This window comes from Hyperoodon ampullatus (genome assembly GCF_949752795.1).
Source record: "Hyperoodon ampullatus genome assembly, chromosome: 15".
Taxonomy (NCBI): Eukaryota; Metazoa; Chordata; class Mammalia; order Artiodactyla; family Ziphiidae; genus Hyperoodon; species Hyperoodon ampullatus.
In genome coordinates, this window is record NC_136928.1 from 68,360,291 (window position 1) to 68,378,464 (window position 18,174).

The following is an 18,174-nucleotide window of genomic DNA, read 5'->3' on the forward strand; positions in this document are numbered from 1 at the left end:
TTACAGGCCAATATTCTTTTCTTCCATTCCTAGTCAATCCGAGTTTGGTTTCCTCAATGAGAAGGGGTAAATCTGAAAATGGTTGCTCAGCTGCTTTACCTATAGAAAACCAGAACATGAGGCAATGACAAATACATACGTAATTTTTTTTAAAAAGCATACAGAATTCACCCTCTGGAGACAACAATTTACTGGCATGGCAAAAATCATCAGAAATGAAGAGGTTTTTCTGGACTAGGATAGCTGTAGAGCTAGCTGGCTAAATGAGCACTAGAACTACCCTGGGAGAGTTAGGACTTAAACTTGGGTCTGCCCAACTTCAAAATCTAGTCTTTCCTGAACCCTCCAGACCACACAGCCTTACATTCAAATCTACTGAAAAATTATAGGGTTAGTTGACTTATAGTATCTGTCAGATCAAATATTTACATATATAGTTAGAGTTAATGTTCCCCCTTCTTGTAACACTTCTAGGTAATCATTCCTAATCTGATGAAACAGTAAAAAACTAGAGCTGCAAACTTTTGACAGTTTAAGCCGTATTAGTTAGGGTATCCCTAGTGGGTAGGCAAAAGCAAGGTAATGTGCCAGTTAGCAAATATGGTTTATTTAATCCTTCTTATTTCCATTTTTCTTCTTAATATTTACATTTCAATAGTTCAAGTGCATGTTTTTGTGTGGTCTAACAAGTTTGATCTTCTGGTCAGAAGTTGTAGAAGTGTTAAGAGAGCAGAAAGACAGACCAAAAAAAGACGCTCCTGGAATTTTTTTCAGTTAGTTTGAGCTTATATTTATTTTCCAGATTTTTAACAATGAAAATGTACTGCTTTTGTAACTTAAATGTGTTTTGGTTTAGTTTGGCGTGTGTATATGGTTTTCTAAAGATATGCTTCTGAGGGTTATAATAAGTTAAAACAATTATGAAAGACACTGGTTACTGTGCTCTACTTCATGCATATGACTGATGAAATATCAGAATAAAGGCCTCAGAGTGTTGATATAAAGCATATAACGTTAAACTTGCACAAACAGAAACATAAATGATTATGTCTTCATGTCACAATTCATAGACTTATCATGGTTTCTTTTATCTATTTTGTTCCAACAAATGTGGGCTACTTTGGGGAGAAACATATGCAAGGTATAAGAAGTTGTTATCAAGCATGACAGGTGCCCCCGTTTTAAAAATACGTCTGACAATACAGAAGTAAAGACATTTTGTTTCTCAAACTGATTCACAGCAGGGTTCCTTCCAAAACAAACATACCAAATAGAAGTATTTTTAAAGCCACAGAAATATGAATACCCTATTACATGACCCGATTGCTATGAAATTATCCTCAGAAAAAAGCAAATGAAGGAAAAAAATATTATTCCAGATAGTTCACTTCAACTTTATTTGTAATAGTGAAAATCTGGAAACAACCTAAATGATTAAAATAACTGAGTCATGGTTAAGTAAACTGATAATTATTAAGTAATCTCCTCAATGGAATATTGTACAACAATTCAAAATCATAGTTATGAGACCATGCTAAGATATGCAAAATAATTAGAAAAGAATGTTACAGTGTGAGGAAAAAGAAACTAAACTGCATGGTTCTGATTTTCATTTTATTATACCTATCTTAGTCCATTTGTCCTGAAACCCGTTTCTTATTTTAGAAGAGAATATTAAGATTTGCAGAATACTTCTTAAATCTACTCTCTTCTTTATTTCCCCTTATAAAAATGCCCCTGAAGCTAAAGAAGCAAGCATAGAAATAGATAAACAACAAATAAATGATTTTGTCCTATATATAATTAAAAGCACAAAAGAGTTTATAACTCTTTACCAAGAAAATGGTTTACATTTCTTCTCACTTATAAACAAGAACTAATTCTTCACAATAATAATCTAGCTTTGAAATTATTTGTAGTTACTACGACATATTCATTACAGAAATGATATATGGCATCACGCACCTGGATATTATCCAAAATTTAGAGAATATCCCAAAATTCTTCCAGCTACTATATTAAGCAAGTTTCTTCTGAAATTCTCCCTCACCTCCGTTCCACTATTTAAGAATCAAATGGAACCAATTTTGCTCTAGATTACTCACCACTCGTACTCCATAATGGATGTGGGCCAGAGTGAAAGCAGTTGTTAATGTAAACAGGAGAATGCTCTCAATGTAAGAGGCTACTCCTACATTTACCACTATGACAACCAAGAAGAGAGGAACCAGAAACCAATTCAAAGTTGGGCACCGGGTACTGCTCATCTGACAAACAATCAGCTGACACTTGAAGTTATTAAAAAAAAAAGAGAGAATGAAAATTTAATTAGCAAAGCACGAGTCACTCCAACATTTAAAAAGCATTCAAGTACCTGTACATTACATTATTATCAAGTTCAGTAATTCTCAACTGCTCAGGAGCCCAACTGGACCTCTACCCCAACCTCCAAACCCGTGGACCCTCAGACCGTGTGTCAGAAGAGACTGGAATATAATTTAGTAAGGATGCTACAGAAGGCATTCTTCTAGTGGGTAACAGTTTGGATAAAAGAAATTTCTCCCAATTTTAAGATTCTATGATATACAACAACAATTTTCTCAGAACACGCTCCCACAGCACCACACAACTAAATTTCTTCATGGTGATGAGGAGATGCTACCTCCAATCCAGTCATGTTATCATACAACACCTCAAAACCTCTTTGGCTCTCTTTACTTTCAACACCTTACTCAAATATAGTTTTATTCCTTCAGAGATACATTTTATACAATGCATTAATGTTTTCAGATCTTTAAACCCTACGAAACCAGTATGACTTGGGATAGTAAACGCAAGTTATACACATGGAAACATAAACTCAGTGGCTAAGTTAAAAAATAAAAACTTATTAAGGACCTGGCCTGAGCTAGAGCACAGGCTTCCTGGCTGTCAGGACTAACAGGGTCTTTTCTCAAGTCCTCCTGATCTTTCCTCCCTGTCTTCCCTCTTGCTGGGCCAGAGCAGAGAAAGGGATTTTTTAATGTATGTAGTATTTATTACAAAGTTTTTTATTGTATGTTATTAATTTAAAAATCAGTTGATTAAAAAATGTGTGTGTGTGTTTCCTCTCTCAAAAACCCCTCCCAAGCTCCCTAAATTAAGCGTTAGATCTGCTGCCATTTCAACCACACTATAAATAATATTTAGAGTCTGAAGGGAATTATTCCATGAATTCTTCAGCAGGCAACCAAAACAAAAAATTTAATTATGCCATGGTTCCAAAATACTACAGCAGTCCCCAAATCCTACTGGTTTCAAACAAAAAAATAAAATAACTTTCAGCATGTTCTGTCTTTGAGGTTATTAATTATTCTTTCAAATTTCTGATATAAGATCTTTAAATTAAAATCTGCTTATTCTAATACTATATAAGGTTTCTCAAACTACTGAATTCTGTCAAATATTTCTTATATGTATTACAATTTTTAAAAGAAAAAATCTTACTGTGATATTGGCAAAGCCTGTTCCAACCATTAAGTAGAATACTCTAGGATGTAACTCTAAAATATCTGAAGGTGACCGGAGGATCCATGCTGTAGACAAAATGAATAGCAAACATGGAGAAAAGAAGGGAACCATAGCTTCATAGACTGAATTGTGTTTCAAGGTGTTATTTTTATAGCTTCTGAAAAAAAAATCAAGTAATACAAAGAACATTATTACATATAAAAACACTGTACTTGTATTTCATTGTTTTTAAAGTACTTTCACACTTATTCTCTTATTTTTATTCACAATAACCCCATGGCAGAGGTAGAACCAACATTATTAATCCCATTTTAGAGACAGGTTAAGTGAGGATGTGAGAATTTAAATTTACATAACTGGCTACCAAGTGGCAGGGCCAGGACTAGAACAGAAGTCTTCTGACCCTTAGTCTCACTTTTCCCTCTGGAATGTAAAGATGAATACAACTTGGACTGTGTCCTATGAGATTATATTCTAATAGGAAAAATAAAATGAACACAAAACAATACTAGAAGAGCACCTCACGGTGCTACTATGATACACAGCTTAAGAGTGAAAGACTCTGGGGCTTCCCTGGTGGTGCAGTGGTTGAGAGTCCGCCTGCCGATGCAGGGGACACGGGTTCTTGCCCCAGTCCGGGAAGATCCCATATGCGGCGGAGCAGCTAGGCCCGTGAGCCATGGCCGTTGAGCCTGCGCGTCCGGAGCCTGTGCTCCGCAACGGGAGAGGCCACAACAGTGAGAGGCCCGCGTACCGCAAAAACAAACAAACAAACAAAAAAAAAAAAAAAAAAAAAAAAAAAGAGTGAAAGACTCTGAACTGAGACAGTCCACAGCGTATCTCAGTGGCTCTGGGCACACAGGTGGTACTCTCATATATGTTTGCTCATCTGAACTGAACCCTCAGTCCTCATCCCGGTTCTGCCACTAATTACATAACCTTAGGCAAAATACTGCCCAATCAGGACAGGACCTCAACTTTAGAAAAAGAGGAAGACATGACTCAAATCATCTCTAAGGCCTTCAGAGCTTTAAACTTTATGGCTTCTATGAATGACTGCCAGTGGCCGTAAAGAGGGAAGATTCATAGAGCTTGGCTTGACATGGATAGGACTGTGCAAGACAGATGTTGAGCACTGAAGGATGAAGGGGCCAAGTACAAGAAAGTGTTCCAAGTAGAGGAAACAGGAGTAAAGAGTGGGAGCAAAAGTACTGAGGAATGAAAGAACAAAATACATTCAGGTCACATAAATGAACTCAGTGTGGCTGAGCCAAAGTGGAGAAGTGCATATACAGACCAGAGAGATGCAGCTCCACCAGGGCAACTCCCCTCCCAACCCCTACACACTCCTCAGGCCGGAATTTCCATATGGCGCTCTTTGAGAAGAGGCGGCCTAGGTCCAGGATTTGGTCCTCAACTACACGAGTTGAGAAGTTTTATTGTATGATCATGCTAACTAAACTTACACATAATCAATTTATAAAAACTTACAATCAATTTATAAAAAGAACATAAACCTATCAATATTTGACAGGAACATACTCCCTCCTGATTCACTCACCAAAAAATGACAAATGAGAAGACTGTTTGGTGAGCCCAAAACTTTTACAAAAAAACTAGTAGTTCTGGGCTATGGTTGAAGTGATTACGCAAGCCACCACAGACAAATTATCCTAACCTCATTCTAGATTCAAAATACAGGTTTCATGACCTTTTCAAAATGCCCAGATTCCAAAAGAAAGAAATCCTAAAATTCACCTAAATAACAATTTCTAAAGATTTTCATATTTCTTGCCCAATTAAAAAATAAAATACTTACCTGAAAAAGTTTAACAAACTCATTGGAAGAGTCACACATAATGCACAACCTAAAGGGAAGAATATTTAAATTATCATGAATTATTATTCAAGCATCATTTTTATAATAATCAAATACATACAAACTATGTAATATTTTTAGGCCCAATAATTTTCAGGTTCAGGTTTACTTCTGTAATGAAATTGAACACATTTTTCAACAGCATTTACAACTCGAAGAGTGGCAGTACGGTTTGGTGATTCAGAGCAGAGACTCAAGGAGCCAGGGTGGGTTGAATCTCAGTTGTGCTACCAACTGGTCATGTGACTTCAGGCAAATTAACTTTTCAGTGCCTCAGTTTCTTCTTTTATAAAATAGAGATAACAGTAGTATCAACCCCATAGGGTTTTGAGAATTAAATGAGTTATTACATGCAAAGACACCTGGAACAGTACCTGGTATATAGTAAATTGCACAGCCAGTATAAGTTATTTATTGGAAGAGGGGACAATTAATAAATCCTGCTGCTTCCTTGACACTTATCTTTACCTCCCTAGCGTTCTTAATTTCTCCCCCTACCCTATACACTAATTCTTTCCCCTGAAACCTTAAAAGCACAGCCTTCCCAAGAAGCCTTACCACTGCTTCTGCTGCTGTCACTATCTACTTATCTTACTCTGCTATTTCCTGTCACTCACCAAACTTGCCTGTTGTCTTCATCTCCTCAGCATTCATTCATTCTGCCTCCCCTCTGCAGAAACTGTACTCTTGAAATTTATCAAGCTCTCCTAATAGTCAAATTCAGTATCCTGTCTTCATTCCTGACTTCTAAGTAAGACGACTTCGCTGACTACCCACTAACTGCAATTCTTTCCTCCCTTGGCCTTTGTGATTCCATTCACCCAATGTTCCTGTTAGCCGTCCAACCACTATATTTGGTGTCCTTTTTTGGTAATCTACCTCCTGCATATTCCTAACTGGATGTTTGACTGTGCATCTACACTCCCTCAGAGAATCTTCTCTTCAGCTTTAACCAAAAGCTACCTGCAGATGACTCCAAAATCTAATTATGTATTCTTGGGCAAATCAGACAATCTCTCTGACGTTCAGATTCCACAGGTGTACCATGAGGATGGTTTAAATGATTTTCTAGTGACCCCTGAATCTGATTCTGTGATCTATAGAGATGTAAAGTTCTAATCATTCTCTGTTTCAAACTCCAAATCAATATATGTGGCAACTTTCTGGACACTTCATTTGGATATTTCCTTGTCACTCAACATATTAGTCCATTCTGGACTCCTGGTGACTAAACTTGGCTTGGGGGGGCGGGGGCAGTGGTCAATGCAGCTGTGACCTTAAGGATCAAAGACAGAAGAACATTCCTTCAAAACAATTCTTAAGGCATCTTGCTAAAAACAGATGAAAAGGGGCTTCCCTGCTGGCACAGTCATTAAGAATCTGCCTGCCAATGCAGGGGACATGGGTTCCATCCCTGCTCTGGGAAGGTCCCACATGCCACGGAGCAACTAAGCCCGTGCGCCACAACTACTGAGCCTGCGCTCTAGAGCCCGCGAGCCACAACTACTGAAGCCCGTGTGCCTGGAGCCCATGCACCACAACAAGAGAAGCCACCCAATGAAAAGCCCATGTACCGCAACAAAGAGTAGCCCCCGCTCACCGCAACTAGACAAAGCCTGTGCACAGCAACGAAGACCCAATGCAGCCAAAAATAAATAAATAAATAAATAAATTTATTTTTAAAAAGATGAAAAAACTAGAATTCACTGAACAGAAATCTCATCTCAAAAGATGAATTACTCTACTACTTTCAAGCCCAAATGGAACAAAGTTCCCTCAGTTAAAAGATCTTAGAGGGAGTGGAAGAGAAGACAAGATGTCCTCAATGTCCTCAGAAATTTTTAGCAGCTCATTCCATGTCAAGCTGGGGAGCACACTGTTACGGAGGCAGGGCTAAATGAATTAACCCAGAATCATTTGTAGCTTTCAGGTGTTGAAAATAGGCTGAGAGAAACTTGCAAAAGATTTGGTACCAAGAGTTTTTTAGTTTAAAACATCCTAAAATAGCTTTATCTTAATTAAGTGCAGTAAGCGTGTAGAAAGCCTGAGCTCTATATAGGCTGCCAAAGAGAAACACTGTATCTTCTATTTCTTCTCTAAATAACACTCGATGTACTTTCTATAAAGAATATTTAGTGGTTAAATACTTGTCTATTAAACTCTATATGACGATAGTGATAGAACCCATATATATGTAGACCTGCTTTTCTTATTACCATAGGAAGGCCTAGACTTCATAATAAAGGAGACAACAGCTATAGAAAAATCGGAATAGAATTCATAAAAAAGGACTGATTAGAATGAGATAAACACCAAGGATAACATGGTCACAACAAATATTTTGGTTCCTCATATTTGCAGGCTTAAATAAAAACTTCAATGAAAACCAACAAGACAGGGGCTTCCCTGGTGGCGCAGTGGTTTGGAGTCCGCCTGCCGATGCAGGGGACACAGGTTACAGCCCTGGTCCGGGAGGATCCCGCGTGCTGCGGAGCGGCTGGGCCCATGAGCCATGGCCACTGAGCCTGCACGTCCAGAGCCTGTGCTCCACAACGGGAGAGGCCACAACAGTGAGAGGCCCACGTACCGCAAAAAAAAAAAAAAAACCAACAAGACAAAAAATACTTCAACGAAAGTAAAAAAGACAAACAACAAACAAGGGGGAAAATGTCATTTATATCAAAACAAAGATTAATATACCTAATAGATAAAGAGCTTCTAAAAATAAAGGAAGTGGTTAACAATCGTAATGCAAAAATTGACTAGAGATATAAAGAAAAAAGAAATATAAATGGCTCTCAAACACTAGAAAAGTTCATCCATAATAAGAGAAATGCAAATTAAAACTATACAGATATACCATTTCTTACCTATCACAGACTGGCAAAAATCCAAAAGTTTGACAACGTACTACATTGGTAAAACTAAATAAACAAGTACTTTCATTCATGGCTGATGGGAATTCAAAAATCAGATAACCCATATGGAAGGGAATATGGGAATATTTAGTGAAAATGCATACATTTGTCCTTACTAACAATTCTACTTCTAGAGACCTCTTTCAAAATACCCTGGGAAAAATATGAACAGACAGATATATGTACAAGACGATTTATTGCAGCAATTTGTACAACAGCAAAAGACCAGAAATAACACAAATGTCCATCAGTAGAAGGTTGTTTGAACAAACGATGGTACATCCACACAATAAAGTATTGTACCAGGCAGCTGTAAGAAGAAATGAGGAAGATCCCTAAACATCACTATGCAGTGATCTCTAAGACATACTATTATGTGGAGGGGAAAAAAAAAGAAGCACGTGTAGTAAAATATGTATAGTATGCTACCATTTATCTATGAAAGGGGGTGATAACCCCCCCACACACACACAAACTTACTTATATTAAGAAAGACAAAAATGAAAAGATAAACCAAAAAATTTAAAACTAAGAATAGTTAGCTATGAGGGAAGAAAAGGCTAGGGTAGTGATAGAGACTAGACTTCTTTGAATGTATCTTGTTTTATATATAGATTTGACTTTGTAATCATGTGAATACGTTACATAATTATAAAGGAAAAATAAATTTTAAAGGAAAAAGTAATCCATAAATATCAAAAGTAAAATGAAACTAACTTAAATGTACATATCCACAGATGGTGGCATAACCACAGAATGGGGACTTTAGACTATAATAACCTGACTGGGCATTCTCTAGTGGGATAAACCATAGGGCAAATGGAACTGCAAAAAACCAAAGTCTTCAACAATTTCCAGTAATCATATGTCGCTGATTTTGGAACTACATTCTCAGACTGTTGTGGGTATTTTATGGAATAACACAAATGTATAATTATTTTGTGTCGTTGAAAGCAAAGACTTTTGTCAGAGTTTAAAGGACATACAAATATAAGATCAACTAGGTTAAGTAAAAGATCTGTATCATCAAATATGATTTGGAGTTATCAGTATGAATTTATGAGGTACTTTATCAAAAAACAAACTTTATTCCCCTGGCTATCCACTGAATGAATGGATTCCTAAGCAATGATCATCAGCGACTGTTAGTACCACTAGGTGAAGAGTTGAGGCAGAACCTGGGAAGAGGTGGAACAGATGTACAATACCTCATCCCGCTAGTCATTACTGATACCACAGACAGAAAGACAACTAGCTATCGTGTGCCCCCCAATGTGATGCAATAGGAAGTACCATTACCTAATAAGTATTGCTGCCAAAAATTATAAATTACAAAGAAACTCATATGCCTATTAAAGTACCCACTTAACTTTCAAAAATATATCTCCTATGTCGGAGATTCCATTTTATCTTTAAATAGACATTTAAATGTAAAATGCAGCACACCTGCCAAAGGACAAGCTGCATAAATCAAAAGATTCACTCATGAATGATAGCTGGAGATGAAAAATAGCTCGCCTTTTCAAGGTAAAGAAATCAGTTTATAGAGGCACCCGAAAATGAACATTTGTTAGATTACAGCAGGGTTCCTAAAATATCTGCAGTCCAGAGCCACAGAAAATCCCGAAACTACTCCTTTTCTGAAAGCCAGTGCTTAATGCACCATCTTCCCAGCTGTTTCTAAGCCTTCAATTCCCATTCTGTAACCAAGGTTCACACACAGACGGAGGGAAGATTAATTTTTAGATAAGAGAACAGAGCAACAGCCAACAAGCTTTTTTCTTTTACTCTACAAAGGTCTTAGTGTCACTCCTGGTGCCCCCAATAACAACCCACGTTCCTCTTCCTCTTGGCCTCTCTCCATAAAAACACTCTCCCACCACTCAATCATCCTGTAGATATCCCCTTTGGCTAAAATCAGAAAGGAAACATTACCATGATCAAAACCTTTACCTAGCATTCAAAGGCTTAAGCAAAAAGGTATCTGAGAGGAACAGAAGCTCAATTTTTGGAGTGGATGTATTATAAAGTAAACTCTGTGTTTCATCATTCTATTTCCTCAAACTAACCATCTTCAATTTTGAGGTAAGTATTGAAATCAATACCGAACGTCCAACTAAATGTGGATCCTCCAATACAGTCTAGATTAATTTGAATAGTTAGTTTACAGGGTTTGTGTGATCTATTTCGGTATTGCCTTCTGATTAGAAATACCTTGGTGCTGAACAAAAACAAAACAAAGCAAAACAAAGCAACCTTATTTTCCTTAAGGGTTTGGCTGAAACCCTACAGGGTTGCGGGGTTCTGCTTTTGCTGCAGGGTGTGCGGGCAGGCAGGGAAGTGCTGCTGGTTATAATCAAACACTGGCTTTGATAACAAAGCGATGTTACAACAGGCTTCAACATGGAGCTTCTTACCAATGATCATTGCAGTGAATAGGTCTCTATATAAGAAATTAAACAGGAAAGGTTCATACCAGGCCTCAACTCCCACAATCGCAGTCACTATGTAGACAAAGGAAATAGTCTGGAAGGAAAATGCAGACAAAAGTATACAGAGCATTAACAGCTGGAAAGATCAGGGAGTCAATAACGCTTTATGCAGCATAAGTCTAGTAAACAGTTTTAGTAAAAGCAAGAAGTATGCTTAAATTCGATATGGTGGCAAGTCTTCTTGCCTTTAAAAATAGTTTTTTCAGCCAACAACACCATAAAATAAGTAACTTCTAGACAATGCAAACAACTGGCCTCATAAGGCACCTTGTAAATTGGTTTAGCCACACGACGTTCCAATTTGCCCACCCAATCACTTTCTTCAAACACACTCCAACTTCTGATTCTTTACTGGAGCCTTAGGTGTAGACGGGCAAAATGGCAACACAAAAAGCTGGGATTCTAAGGCAGGGAGAGTTAATAGCAAGGCTATAAAGTAAGAGGAAAACAAATCTCTCTACTCACTGAAAAGTCGGCAATGAAGACAAAAAGCCAACAATTTAATTGTAAGCGCCTTTCTTTATAAAATCAACAGTTTCAATGAATGTTTGTTAAGAAACCGTTCATTTTTTGGTGTAATAATGGCATTGTAATTATGTTTTTTAAAAAGAACTCTTACCACTTAGAGATATATAGTAAAATATTTATCACATAATACCAGGATTTTCCTTTAAAATAACTGGAAGGAGGGAGAGGAAGAGTACATGTGAAACTAGACTGGCCAAGTGTTAACTGCTCAAGCTAAGTAACAGGTACATAAGGGTTCACTATACTATTCTCTCTACTTTTGTACATATTGGAAATTTTCCATAAATAAGTAAAAATAATATAAAAGAAAAAAGAAAAAAATGTTAAAGCACCCATCAGTTCTAACCAAAAAAGCAAAAGGTCAATAAAGAAGGAATAACAAAAACTTTCCCCAAAATTCATGGCAATGTTGAAAATTGAAGGAAGAAGCCATACTTACCACCTGGCTAACGTCATATCCCCATGGCAGGAAAAGAATCCCTGTGTTATACTTTTCCCAGTGGGACAGGATGAAAGAAAATAAAACTACCCATAGCAGGAGATAAAGAACAAAAACACTGACACCAGATGGTCCTCGTCCAAAAATGGAATACACAGTTACAACAAAGTAAACACATGACCAACTATCCAGGCCATGGTCAAAAAGCTCCCCTAACGGGGTGCTGGAATTGGTTCTACGGGCTTGCTTTCCATCCACACCATCTGCAACAAAAACACATTACCACAGGAATAGGTCAACAATTGCACCAGTCTGGAGAAAGTCTTCTTTAATAAAATGGAGAGAAACAAAACAAAACAGATGAGCATATCATAGGAATGTTAATTAACTAAATTATAACTATCAGACAGTATTGTAAAAATCCAACCTTTAATTCCTACAATGCAAAGATTTCAGAAATAAAACCTGTAATTTCTCAAACCTTAATCTAAAAATTAAAATGTTAAATCACATTGAATGGTGTCTATTTTAGATCTAAGGAAGAAGCATTCTAGCTGGACTCTGAATTCCTCCAAATCTGCCTAAGAACTAACTGAGTTGTTCCACTAGCCGCAAATTCTTAACCCTCCAGAGAATATTCAATAGTTGTTCATTATAATTTATCTAACCATTCCTTGCTCTAGGATCCAAAAACACTCTGTTACTTCAGTCATAACACCTGTTTCATCTTGTTTGATATCACAGTTACTTCTTTACAGATGGACCACCTCCATAATTTTAAGTGCTTTCCAAAAAGGCTTTGCAACACAGTAGGTGTTGAGTAAATATAAGAATAAATTTATTGGGCTTCCCTGGTGGTGCAGTGGTTGAGGGTCCGCCTGCCCATGCAGGGGACACGGGTTTGTGCCCCGGTCCAGGAGGATCCCGCATGCCACAGAGCGGCTGGGCCCGTGAGCCATGGCCACTGAGCCTGCGCGTCCAGAGCCTGTGCTCCACAACGGGAGAGGCCACAACAGTGAGAGGCCCGCGTACCACAAAAAAAAAAAAAAGAATAAATTTATTGAATAAATTAAATTTATTGAATAAATTGGGAGATTGGGATTGACATATATATACTAATATGTATGAAATGGATAATTAATAAGAACCTGCTGTATAAATAAATAAAATAAAATTCAAAAAAATTTACTGAAACTGTACAATGCACTATTTTTTAAATTAATTTTGATTGGGGTATAGTTGATTTACAATGTTGTGTTAGTCTGCTGTACAGCAAAGTGAATCAGTTACACATGTACATATATCCACTCTTTCTTAGATTCTTTTCCCATATAGGTCATTACAGGGTACTGAGTAGAGTTCCCTGCGAAGCACTATTCTTGATGCTGTGAAGACTATAAAAATCTTAGAATAAACTAAGTTTGTGCCCTCAAAGAGTTTACAATTGAGAACGGAGACAAAACATGACAGTTACAGATATGATGTATCACAAACCAGAGAAGAGTACAGAAAAGGGATGAGTTCTCTTCAGGCTAAGATAAGCTAGACTGGCTTTCCAGACAAGATGAAATCTGAGTGGGGACATAAAGAATGAGTTGGATTTCGGTAGACAGGAGATAAAGGAGTGTGTCATTTCAAGAGGAGGGAGTGCTATCAGCAAAAACACCGAGATGGAAAAGCACATGTGTGTGCAGACAATGCCAAGTAGTTTAATTTGACCAGAAACTAGTATGTGAAGATGGCAGTCTAAAGGGCTAGAAGGAAGGTCTGAGCCAGTTTAAAGGTATCAGAGAGTCTGAGGAGCTACTACAATTATCTGAGTAGAGGATTATGAAGAGAAAAACAATGCAGTGCTTCAGGGAGACCCACTTGATATTGGTGTGAAGGACAGGCTGGGAGAGGAGCCCTACTTAATAGGCCTAAATTGAGATGGAATGCGGTGGGAATAAAAAGCTGGAGGAGGGCGAGATATTAAGAAAATAAAAATGACAGTGCAGGGCCTCCCTGGTGGCGCAGTGGTTGAGAGTCCGCCTGCCGATGCAGGGGATACGGGTTCGTGCCCCGGTCTGGGAGGATCCCATATGCCGCGGAGCGGCTGGGCCCGTGAGCCATGGCCGCTGAGCCTGCGCGTCCGGAGCCTGTGCTCCGCAACGGGAGAGGCCACGACAGTGAGAGGCCCGCGTACCACAAAAAAAAAAAAAAAAAAAAAATGACAGTGCAACAAAAGAGGAGCGGTGAGGTCGAAGCACAAGAAGACCATCTCCAAAATCTCCCGTCTGTGTAAACTAAGAGAGTGGCAGTATTAACAGAAATAAGAAAATCTGAAGGAGCAAGACTGATAGAAAAGATCTGAGTACAGTTTTAGATGCTGAAATTGAAGTGTTGGCAGGACATCCACATGGTAATGTCAAACAACTCAACCTAAGGGTACTTACTAGCAACTCAGAAGATAGATAAGGGCTAGATACTAACATGGGAGTCAACTCAATAGTGTTAAGGATCAGGATTACCAAGGGAATAAGGAAGGAAAAAGAGAAAGAGAAAGCACACTGGAACACCTTCACACAGGGGCAAAAACAGAGGAGCCGGGGCGGGGCGAGGTGGGGCGGGGAGGAAGAGGGGAAGAGGAAGAGAGAATGGTACAACCTAGTTAAAAAGGAAGAAGCGTCTGAATTATAAAAATTCGTCCTCCAAAGAAACAGTTTTGTGAATTAAGTGCATCAGAATTAGACTAATTGTAAAGATTCAGATTCAAGGAATTTAAAATTCCTTATCATTACTGTGTTTATCTTGCTCACCACAGTATTATCCCCAGTGCCTAGCTCAGTTTGTGGCAAAGAGGGCCTTTAAAAATGTTGTTGAAGGAATATATGAAAGGATGAATCTCAAACTCTTGCCCAAACACTGTAGATCTCTGTTATATAGGACTGGGAACTTTTCTGCCCCCAAGTAGTTAAAATATATCCTAAAAGTCTTTTCTTATTATTTGCTGACTTAATTTCCTATTCTCAGTGCAACTTCTGTGCAGTTATTACAAATATTATATTCATGAACTACATATTAATTAGGTTTTGTACATCTTCTCACTGAACCCGTTGTAGCCCCATAAGTCTGGGGTCTAGATAAGTCTCACAATGTTTTTTCATAAGAAAGGCAATTCAGTGCATAACCTATATATTATGAAAAAACCACCAGCAGAACCTACAGCAGCACCCTGTGATCAAACACACTGATATTTCTGCAGCAAAGCATAAGAATAGTCACATTAGTAGTATAAATGAAGACTATAAATTGTTGCTTCAAGGCAGGTTTTGCAACAAACAGTTCATGTTAGATCAGGATTTTTGCCAGAATTGTGGAGACCTGAAACAGGTAGATGGTACAGTACTTCAAAAGACTCTTACGGGGACTTCCCTGGTGGTACAGTGGTTAAGAATCCGCCTGCCAATGCAGGGGACACGGGTTTGAGCCCTGGTTCAGGAAGATCCCACATGCCGCAGAGCAACTAAGCCCATGTGCCACAACTACCGAGCCCGCGAGCCACAACGACTGAGACTGCGTGCCACAACTACTGAAGCCCGCGCACCTAGAGCCTGTGCTCTGCAACAAGAGAAGCCACCTCGGGACTTCCCTGGTGGTGCAGTGGTTAGGAATCCGCCTGCCAGTGCAGGGGACACAGGTTCGAGCCCTGGTCCCGGAGGATCCCACATGCCATGGAGCAACTAAGCCCGTGCGCCTCAACTACTGAGCCCATGTGCCATAACTGCTGAAGCCCACATGCTTAGGGGCTGTGCTCCGCAACAAGAGAAGCCACTGCAATGAGAAGCCCGCGCACCGCAACGTAGAGTAGCCCCCGCTTGCCGCAACTAGAGAAAGCCCGCACGCAGCAACAAGGGCCCAATGCAGCCAAAGATTTAAAAAATAAATTAATTGAAAAAAAAAGAGAAGCCACCTCAGTGAGAAGCCCACACACCGCAACAAAGACCAACACAGCCAATAAATTTTAAAAAAAAAAAAGACTCTTATGACATGCTGTTAAAAGCCAGAGCACACAGGCCACCCTCTCCTTTTCTCTATTCCTCCCGCAGTCCTTGGCAACCAAATCCTACAGCAAAAAAAAAATTTTTTTTTTTTGGCCACACCGCACGGCATGTGGGATCTTAGTTCCCGTGCCTGCTGCAGTGGAAGCGCGGAGTCTCAACCACTGGACCTCCAGGGAAGTCCCATTAAAACCAACTCATCTTTAATAACAAATGCACAAAAGCCTCTGTCTAAATGTAGATCTTTTAACTAAGTTTTTGCCTAATTCTTCTTGATTTCATTCTCTTCCTTCCCCAAACTCTTGCAGCTCTGGTCATCCACCACGTCAGCATTTAATTCTGTACCAAATTACCCTGGTTTTATGAATACAAGTCATTTTTATCTGAAGAGACCTAAGCAACTTTAAGTCAGGGTCTGCTACTTCACATTCATTTAAAAACCACATACTGAGTACCTCCTATGGAGCAGGCACTGTTCTTAACACTGGGTTCACAGCGAGCAAGATAAAGTACCCACCCTCAAGGAACTTACATTTTAGAGCAGACAACATACAAGGGGGTCATATGGTTTTAAGTGCTATGGAGAAAAATGAAGCAGGGAAGAATAGGAGAATGCAGGACAAGTCACGCAGATGATCCCAATGAAACGCACCCTGGGCAGAATACACGGTGTAGCCTGGCCCAGTGGACTTCCCTGACCACGCCCCCTCCACCAAATGAGAATTGATCACGTCTATATTTGTTCTTCCACAATGCTCTATTACAGCATCTCTCTCAGTATTCAGCAGTTATTTGATATGTCAGTACTGCTTTCTAAACTCATGGCAAAAATGATGTCTTATTCCAGGGTTGGGAAATACTTCTCGTAAAGGGCCAAACAGTAAATAGTTTAGGCACTGTGGGCCAAATGGCCTCTGTTACAACTACTCAACTATGTCTCTGCTGCAGGAAAGCAGCCACAGACATGTAAAGGAATGAGCATAGCTGCGTTCCAGTAAAACTTCACTTACAAAAACAGACAACAGGGGCTTCCCTGGTGGCGCAGTGGTTGAGAGTCCGCCTGCAGATGCAGGGGACACGGGTTCGTGCCCTGGTCCGGGAAGATCCCACATGCCGCGGAGCGGCTGGGCCCGTGAGCCATGGCCGCTGAGCCTGTGCTCCACAATGGGAGAGGCCACAGCAGTAAGAGGCCCGCGTACAGAAAAAAAAAAAAAAAAAAAAAAAAAAAAAAAAAAAAAAACAGACAACAGGCCAGATTTGGCATACAAGTGGTAGTTTGCCAACTCCTACCTTATTCTTTGAATTCCCAGCAAATGACAATATTTTTCACAGAGAAACTCAAGAACGTATTTATCAAATTGAACAGGATATTAATAAACCCTAGTTAAAATGAATTAAGCATAGGAGAAAATGTTTGGTGGCTATCCTTGCTGACAGTTTCCCCAGCCACTGACTATTTGCCAATTTCTTACCTAGAGTGTAGGCTACGAAGTTGAGGATGCCCACTATAATCCAAACCCAATCAGGTACATGCTTGTGACCTGGTGCTGTAAAGGAAAGCAACACAGATTTTAACACAGTCTAAGTACAACTGTTCTTACCATAGCCCACACTGCCAATGAGAAATGTTTCTATATATTAAATAGAAGCTGAAGTACCTTACAATATATTTCAAATGCAGAACTAGGTAAATATTAGAATGTATCAGCAAATTCTGACAAAACCACAGTAACTGCCCAACCCTCATAAACAATAGGCATTTATTTTGAGCTTTAATCGTAACTCAAGACTATCTTCACTTGAAAATTACTTATGTGCCTAGAATGAAAAATAATGTTTTTGGAATTCAAAAAATGCTTGTGTTTAATCTGATCCTTGTTGTTTATGATTATACTACAAACATGTTATTAAGCTTTCAACCTATACACTCTCACTAAATTATTAATTAGCTGAACAAAAGACCTTTTGATTTGTGTATAGGTAAATTACCTCAACTGGATGATCCTGGCAACAAAATCGTTCTGAAATGTCTAGACCTCACTTTTTCCCCCCCTAAGATAAAACAAGTGAGATTCAGGTCTGGGTTCTAGTCCTGGCTCTGTGACCAAGGAGCAGTGTGGCCCTGAATATACCATTTAACCTTCCTGTCTTCCATTTCCCAAATATACTGGGACTAGATGGTTAATCTGGGCCTTCAAGTTGTATGACTTGGAGAAATACATATAATATTTACGTATTTTTAGTTCTCTTAGTAACTAAGTAAATAGTCTTATTTAGTCAGAGAAAATACTATTTCTAGTTTCAAAGATAAACTTTCGAGGCTGTTCTGAGGATTAAAATACAATTTAAAAAACCCCCACAATATCAA

The 18,174-nt window shown here is 38.8% G+C and overlaps 1 protein-coding gene across 1 annotated transcript in view; it reads right to left on the reverse strand.

Annotated features, from left to right (window-relative positions):
• The window catches only part of SELENOI (selenoprotein I), a gene marked incomplete at both ends in the record, with an annotated part of 38,530 nt that continues 20,356 nt past the window's right edge, over positions 1–18,174 (reverse strand). The window contains 7 exons of the mRNA XM_079721362.1: positions 1–99; positions 2,106–2,288; positions 3,487–3,667; positions 5,330–5,378; positions 10,725–10,833; positions 11,767–12,029; positions 17,279–17,353. Of these exons, the coding sequence (XP_079577488.1) occupies positions 1–99; positions 2,106–2,288; positions 3,487–3,667; positions 5,330–5,378; positions 10,725–10,833; positions 11,767–12,029; positions 17,279–17,353 (959 nt within the window). The remainder of the gene's footprint in view (positions 100–2,105; positions 2,289–3,486; positions 3,668–5,329; positions 5,379–10,724; positions 10,834–11,766; positions 12,030–17,278; positions 17,354–18,174) is intronic.